This window comes from Dipodomys ordii, unplaced genomic scaffold (assembly GCF_000151885.1).
Source record: "Dipodomys ordii isolate 6190 unplaced genomic scaffold, Dord_2.0 Scaffold3, whole genome shotgun sequence".
Classification (NCBI taxonomy): domain Eukaryota; kingdom Metazoa; phylum Chordata; class Mammalia; order Rodentia; family Heteromyidae; genus Dipodomys; species Dipodomys ordii.
Window position 1 is genome coordinate 1,700,297 of NW_012267219.1, and position 7,161 is coordinate 1,707,457.

Sequence of the window (7,161 nt, forward strand, 5' to 3'; positions counted from 1 at the left end):
CAGGGCCTCAGGCATGCAAGGCAAGCGCTCTACCACTGAGCCACCTTCCCAGCCCTGAAGATCACAGTTCAAAGCCAGCCTGGGCAGTAAGACCATGAGATTCCTTTTTTTTTGCCAGTCATGGGGCCTGAACTCTGGGTCTGGGCACTGTTCCTCAGCTCTTCAGCTCAAGGCTAGCGCTATACCACTGGAGCCACAGCGCCACTTCTGGCTTTTTCTGTTTATGTGGTGCTGACGAATCGAACCCAGGGCCTCATGCTTGCAAGGCATGCACTCTACCGCTGAGCTACCTTCCCAGCCCCGAATTTTTTTTTTTAAACAGGGTCTTGCTATGTAACTCAGGCTAGCCTAGTTATCTCTAGTTAACCACCAGAAAACTGGAAGTAGAGCTGGCTCAAAGTGGTAGAGCGTTAGCCTTGAGCAAAAAAGTTCAAGAATAGCACCCAGGTCAAGTTCAAGCCCCATGATAATAAATAAGTAAGTAAATAAATCTTCAAATGTTTATATAAATATTCTCTCCTTAAGGCATTCCTGAGACTGAAATGTTCCATTCTAAGCCCTCAAACATCTCAAGATCAGGTGTTTCAGAACTTAACAAAGGAAAAAACCCTTTAGATGTTCTGCCCTGTGCTAAGGCACAGAATCTCTACACAGAAAAGTGTGGACTCAGTCCAGACTGACGATAGCTGGTGATGCAGATGACAAAGTCTTTATTGTTGGATTTTGCATCATATCTAAAAGCTTAGCAAGCAAGGCCTTCATTCTGTATGATTCCTTACCTTATGTATCCCTACCTGATAAAACCCTTACTTTTCAGCTGAGAGGGTCACATCCTTCCTGCCTTTGCTCTGCCTTGGTGGTCCCTGCATCTGGAAGGGCAGGGAGGAAAGAATAATGCATGTCCATTATTTCCATCCAGGTTGAGTTCTGTCTTTTTTTTTTTCCCCTTTGTTTTTTATGCAGGTCCTGGGACTTGAACTCAGGGTTTGAGCGTTGTTCCTGACCTTTTGTTTTAAAGGCTACAGCTCTACCACAGCTCTAGTCCTTGCCTTTTGGTTGTTTGTTGGAGGCAAAAGTCTCATTGAGCTGGTCACTGATGACCTACACCTGTAATCCTAGTTACTCAAGAGGCTGCGATCTGAGGATTGCAGTTCTAAGCCAGCCAGGGCAGGAAAGTCCATGAGACTCTTTTTTCCTCCATCAGTTGTGGGGCTTGAACTCAGGTCCTAGGCTTTAGCCCTGAGCTGTTTTGCTTAAGGTTAGTGCTGTACCAGTTTAAGCCACAGCGCCACTTCCAGTTTTCTGGTGGTTAACTGGAGATAAAAGAGTTTCATAGACTTTCCTTCCCAGGCTGACTTGGACTGGGATTCTCAGATCTCAGCCTTTTGAGTAGCTAGGATTACAGGTATGAGCTACTGGTGCCCAGCTTCTGAGACTCTTATCTCTAATTAGCCACCTGAAAACCAAAGTGTTGAATCCACACTGAATGCATGTTTATATGGTTTATAGTAGAGCAGGATCTCAGAAAGTAAAGCAATTAAAGGCATGGATTCCTTTGAACTTTGTATAGCACCAATCCCCAAAACTTTCCTTTCCCTCTATTTTCTTTCTTTTCTTTTCTGAACTCTGGGCCTGAACGCTGTCCCTAAGCTCTTCAGCTCAAGGCTAGCACTCTACCACTTAGGCCACAGCGCCACTTCCATTTTTTTTTCTGCTTATGTGGTGCTGAGGAATCAAACCCAGGGCCTCATGCATGCAAGGCAAGCATTCTACCACCTAGCCACCTTTCCAGCCCTCTACTTTCTTTCTTATCTGTACTCTTCTATCTTCAGGCCTAATGTAAGGACAGATTCTGGGCATGAAAAAAACAACACAGTTGGTACTTTTAGTTTCTTTTTTTTTTTTCAGTTCATTTCCATAAAAACATAATATAAAAGGCAATGCCACCATCTTCCCCTCCTGAGGGTGATCCACCAAGCTGGTCTGGGCTGCTCCAGTAGTTCATAGCTCATCATGAGATATGTGCAGGGCATGGTCACATAGATCTGCAAACAGAACATAACAGTGTGAAGGAAGATGTCACTCACATATTGATATATGCCATTACCAAGAAAACAGCCCAATGCCAAGCACTGGTGGTTCACACCTACAATCCTAGCTACTCAGAAGGATCTGAGGATCATGCTTCAAAGCTTTCCTGGGCAGGAAAGTCCAACAAACCCTTTCCTCCAATTAAGGCTGTAAGTGAAACTGTGGCTCGAGTGAGAGAGCCTTAACCTTGAGTAAAGAAGCTCAGGGATAGCACCCAGGCCCTAAGTTTAAGCCCCAGAACCAATACCAAAAAGACAAAAGAGTCAAAATCAAACTGACACATACACCAACCACCATTTTTCAAATCTGCTTGTCCACTGCCCTCTCACCTATACCTCAGGTCAGGGGACCATAAATTCTGAAAGATGACAAGAAAAAAGTAGAAAGGACTAACCTAAATCTCTAAGCCAGGGGAAATGGAAGCTAACTATCAGAGGATTTGGAGTGTACAGGTGCTGGGAATCCCAGGTTCTACCTACAAGGCTATGAGAACTAAAACAACTGGAAGTAGCTTACCTGTTCGCTTACTGCAAAGTTTGTCTTTAACATTGTCGGCCTCTCGAGAAAAGAATTCAATAAGTTCATCCTCGTATTCTTCCACAATGCTCTCACACTGCCAATCCAAGGGAGAAATGAATGACAAAGGCAGCAAGAAGTTTGTGTTTGTTTGGGTTTTTTTTGGTCGGTCATGGGGCTTAAACTCTGGGCCTGAGCGCTGTCCCTCAGCTCTTCAGCTCAAGGCTAGCGCTCTACCACCTGAGCTACAGTGCCACTTCCGGTTTTCTGGTGGTTTTATTGGAGATTAAGAGTTTCACGGACTCTCCTGTCTGGGCTCGCTTTGAACCATGATCCTCAGATCTCAGCCTCCTCAGTAGCTAGGATTACTTGTGTGAGCCACCAGTGCCTAGCTTAAGCAAGAAGTTTCTTATCCACTTCCAGAGAGGGAGACAAGGACATTGACTCAGCTCTCAGCTGAGCTCTCCAACCTTCCCACCCTCCAACTTCCTCACTGATTTTCAAAAAGCAGCTATCCACTGCCATAACTCACGGCAAACTTGAGGGTGCCACTGATGTCTGAGTCAATTCGGATGCCCTGCAGGTCCAGTTCACTGGATTCTCCACTCCGGCTCACAACCCGTACATAGTTCTTGCGGTGGGTGGAAGGGTCAATCTGTTCCCCATACTCCTTCATGCGGTCACACACCTCCTCTAGCAGTTCTGTGAGATGGGCCTCTGAGCGGGCATACGGTACCTAGAAATGTCCTCAGCCTTGAACTCAGGGCCTTGTGCTCAAAGGCTCTACCACTTGAGACATACCTCCAGCCTCCCCCTTTTTTTTGTCGGTTGTGGGGCTTGAACTCTGGGCCTGGGCGCTGTCCCACAGCTCTTTAGCTCAAGGTGAGCGCTCTACCACTTTAGCCACAGTGGTTTTCTGAGTGGTTTATTGGAGATAAGAGTCTCACTGACTTTCCTGCCTGAGCTGGCTTTAAACTGCGATCCTCATATCTCAGCCTCCTGAGTAGCTAGGATTATAGGCGTGAGCCACCAGTGCCCGGCTTGAGTATTTTTTCAGATAGAAGCTCATGACTTTTTTTTTGCCCAGACTGGCCTCAGACTATAAACCTTCTAGTTATGGCTTTCATGTGGCTAGAATTACAGAAACATACCACTACATCTAACAAAAAAAAAGTTTTTTGGGGGGCGGGGGTAGTTCTAGGGCTTCAATGCAGGGCTTCAAGCTTGCATAGCTCCAATCCTAGACGGAATCTATGTATAAGCAACATTACTATAGTGAAATATGAGGTACATGGATTCAGGATGTGGGAAAGGGGATGACCACAGCTACCTGTCTGCTAACTTCTATAGCAGAAAGAAAGTATAAAGGTTTGGAGGCAGGAAGCATGTACACAGGGTACCATACATTCCTCCAAATGAGACAGAGGCCAATCTCTCAAGATCTGTCTTCATTTCCATTCACCCAAGGCTCGTCTTAGTCTTACTTGAATTCTCATTCACAATCAGGATGAACAATTTCATTTAAGGAAACAGTAATAGTTACCTCTACTACTGACTGGCTGCCATCTGGATTGATCCGGAAAGATCCCATCTGAATGGTCTTCTTGGGATCCACTTGAGCGATTTCCCACTCTAGTTCATCTACTAGCGCCCTACAAGCTGGTGGCAAAGGAAGAGGGGTGTGGGAACAGGGAGGCAAATAGGATCAAAGGGGGATTTCCCTTCATTTCCCCTCCCTGCCCTTGTTGGAACTAAGGCTCCCCTCCCTCCCAAAAAAACCCTCCTTCCTCCCACCTCTGGGCCTTTACCTCCACAATGTAGATCCTGGCTCCTTCGAGCCCAGGAAGTTCCCAGCAGAGCCCCTAGAAGCAGGGCCAGCCCACCCCAGCCTTTCATCTTTAGCAGAATGGGATCGCTCCACCTGGTTTGGGTGGGAATAAAATATATATATGAGGGGACGACTTAATTTTTTTACTTGCCTGTCCCATCTTTCCCCCAGCCCCCTCCCCAATCTCTATCTAAACCTTCCTTCCCAGCCCTGCCCCCCTTCTCCATCCCAAAGCCTACAAAGGCCTCAGTGTATCGCAGACACTACAGACAGAGGAACTCTACATTCAGAACATGGCCAGGCTACAAAGAGGCTCCTCGGAACCAGCGCCCTCCGGAGGGCTCTGATTCCCCGGGGCGCGGAGTGGGGCTCTGGACTGGGGACTGAGTTCTAGCAACCACATGTCAGACGCGCTCCGAGCGCTGATACTTTCCCACCGGGCTACGGAACGACTGGCCCTGGGGTGGGGGGAGCTGCCAGCAAGGACCCTCATCGGGCCAGAGGACCGGCGAGGAGGGCACTTAATAATCGGCCCATTCGAGCCCAGCCCCTAAGATTCCTGCATGCCCACAGCCTGTAAGTGGTTACCCTTGCAGACCAGCCCCCTGGCTAAGGCTCCGCCATTGTTTCCGCTGGGATTCATCCATCCCCAACCCCCAGCGGGGCCTGCGCCGCCCACGGCCGTCCCACCTCTGTTCCCAGGGCCGCCACTGTCCTGGCTCAGGCGCCGGAAGGCGGCCGGACCCTCACTGTGGCCTCGGTGGCTCCCAGCCCCAGCGCCTGGCTGCGGGGAGCCAGGCTGCCCCGGCTTCTCCCGAGCGCTCGGCGCTTCCCAGACCCAGGGTGCCCCAGTGGCCGCCTGACCCGGCTCCCCGCGCCGAACCCGGGTCCTGAGCAGGCCTCGGAGGTGGCCCATACGGCCGTGCAAGCCCCCCAGCAGACTGACCCCGGGCCCGCCCCGGAGCTCTCTTGCGAACAGGCAGCTCAGGAGTGGCTCGTTGTCAGCGAGGACCCCATCGAAGGTAGAAGGACCCAGACTTGCGTGGCGATCAGCTCCACGTGACCACCAGAGGTCAGCCAAATGGTAGCCTAAAGCCCGGACTGAGCTCCAGAGGTGTGTGAGGACAGCGGGGCAGGCGTACGCGTGCATCAGTCCAGGTGGCCTAGACCTTTCAAAAAGAAGCGCTCCTAGCAGGAATCTGCCCAGGTTTCAAGACACAAGAAAGCTCAAGACACAGGAAACTACATTTCCCAGGACGCACCTCAGCTCAGGACCAAACAGGTTTAGATGATAGCTGTGGGTCTTAAATTGGCACTTGGTTGTTTCTTAGTTTATACAATTAACTAGGAAACCATACTGTAAAGTCTTCAAACAACCTGTGTCTGTAGGCTTCTAGGCAACTACAGCAAAGACCTAACCTTGTCCAGGACAAAAACAATTATATGCCATCTGTACTTTTGGACTCCAAAACTTTGCTTTACCTTCATTTCTAAATAAGGATCTGAACCCCACTCTAGTGTTTTCATTGTTATGTAAAGCAAAAACAGAAGAGGACTAAAGTGAGATGTCACACCAGTAGTTCTCTAATGAGATAGACAAAAATATTTTTATTTTACAAAACATGCGGTTTTAAACAAAATTTAAAAAATAACACAAAATTCAAGATGATGGAAGACAGATGCTTGCTTCTCAGCACTCAAAATGAATGAATGCAAGGTTCTTCCAGGATGCAAAGTCTCCTTTGGCAATGATGTTGGCAACACAGTTTGCTTGGGCCACCAAGATGCTCCATGCTGGTCCTTCCAGGTATCATTCCTCAAGCAGTGGAAGCCTTGAGCTCAGTCTGGAACACCTGTTATATTCTGTCACTGCCAGGAATTCAGTTTCTAGCCAGCTAGGAACTCAAGAGTTTTGGGTTCTAGGAACTCCTAAATATTAAGAACCCAGGATATTTATGCTAGGCTCTGATTCTGGCCCACTATCCAAGATAAAGATAAGAGGATAAGAAGGAATCTGACTTCTAGAATCCTTGCAACAATTTTGCTGCACTCCAGTTCTAGTAATAGCACCATCTCTAGACCCTGATGATTGTAGGTCCAATTCTGGAAGTAGACAGGGTGAAGCCAACTTTGGGGCCACAGAACACTGAATGGAAAGAGCATGTCAGAGTGCCAGAACCGAGGAGAAGACAGCTGCATCTGTGAAAGACAAAAATCAAGAGCATGATGCCAGAGAAGAGAAAAAAAGTATTTGAAATACATCTTCTGAAAGAAAAAATGCAAGAGAAACAAGGGCATAGCATGGCCGTTTCCCAAACATTATTTTTTGTGCCAGTCCTAGGCTTGAACTCAGGGCCTGGGCATGTCCTTGAACTTCCTTTGCTCAAAGCTAGACACAACTCCACTTCTGGCTTTTTTGGTAGTTAATTGGAGATCAGAATCCCAAGGGCTTTCCTGCTCTGGCTAACTTCAAACCATGATCCTCAGATCTCAGCCTTCTGATAGCTAAGATTACAGGTGGAAGCCACTTGCACCTGGCCCCCAAACATTTCAGAATTAGGCAAGAAGAGGTTTAGGATGAATAGTTTCCATAATATTCATTGTTAAGAGGATTAAGCGATTTGTTACTTTTTTTTTTTTTTTTGGTTCCGTTCGTGGGCCTGAACTCTGGGCCTGGGCGCTGTCCCTCAGCTCTTCAGCTCAAGGCTAGTGCTCTACCACTTGAG

The 7,161-nt window shown here is 48.0% G+C and overlaps 2 protein-coding genes across 3 annotated transcripts in view; both read right to left on the reverse strand.

Annotated features, from left to right (window-relative positions):
• Positions 1–806: 806 nt before the first annotated feature.
• Pan2 (PAN2 poly(A) specific ribonuclease subunit) overlaps positions 807–7,161 on the reverse strand; it is a 26,806-nt gene continuing 20,451 nt past the window's right edge. Inside the window, 6 exon segments of the mRNA XM_013018377.1 lie at positions 807–869; positions 1,819–2,003; positions 2,608–2,704; positions 3,140–3,343; positions 4,151–4,266; positions 5,300–5,488. Of these exon segments, the coding sequence (XP_012873831.1) occupies positions 807–869; positions 1,819–2,003; positions 2,608–2,704; positions 3,140–3,343; positions 4,151–4,266; positions 5,300–5,488 (854 nt within the window).
• On the reverse strand, positions 1,880–5,494 carry Cnpy2 (canopy FGF signaling regulator 2). 2 transcript variants are annotated; one of them, XM_013022343.1, is made up of 6 exons: positions 5,382–5,494; positions 4,416–4,528; positions 4,151–4,266; positions 3,140–3,343; positions 2,608–2,704; positions 1,880–2,045 (listed from the first exon to the last, which is right to left on the reverse strand). In XM_013022343.1, the coding sequence occupies exons 2-6, from the start codon at positions 4,501–4,503 to the stop codon at positions 2,002–2,004; spliced, it is 549 nt and encodes a 182-aa protein (XP_012877797.1). In that variant the 5' UTR covers positions 4,504–4,528; positions 5,382–5,494; the 3' UTR covers positions 1,880–2,001. The 2 variants fall into 2 exon arrangements, with proteins under 2 accessions (XP_012877797.1, XP_012877788.1); XM_013022334.1 differs by lacking the exon at positions 5,382–5,494 and adding an exon at positions 5,126–5,306.

Excerpts from the sequence above, each read along its gene's own strand:
- Cnpy2 (XM_013022343.1), bottom strand. The coding sequence starts at position 4,503 with ATGAAAGGCTGGGGTGGGCTGGCCCTGCTTCTAGGGGCTCTGCTGGGA. Across the intron at positions 4,267-4,415 it reads CCAGGATCTACATTGTGGAG|CTTGTAGGGCGCTAGTAGAT; the intron begins GTAAAGGCCCAG and ends CTTTGCCACCAG. Across the intron at positions 2,046-2,607 it reads ACTTTGCAGTAAGCGAACAG|ATCTATGTGACCATGCCCTG; the intron begins GTAAGCTACTTC and ends TTCTGTTTGCAG.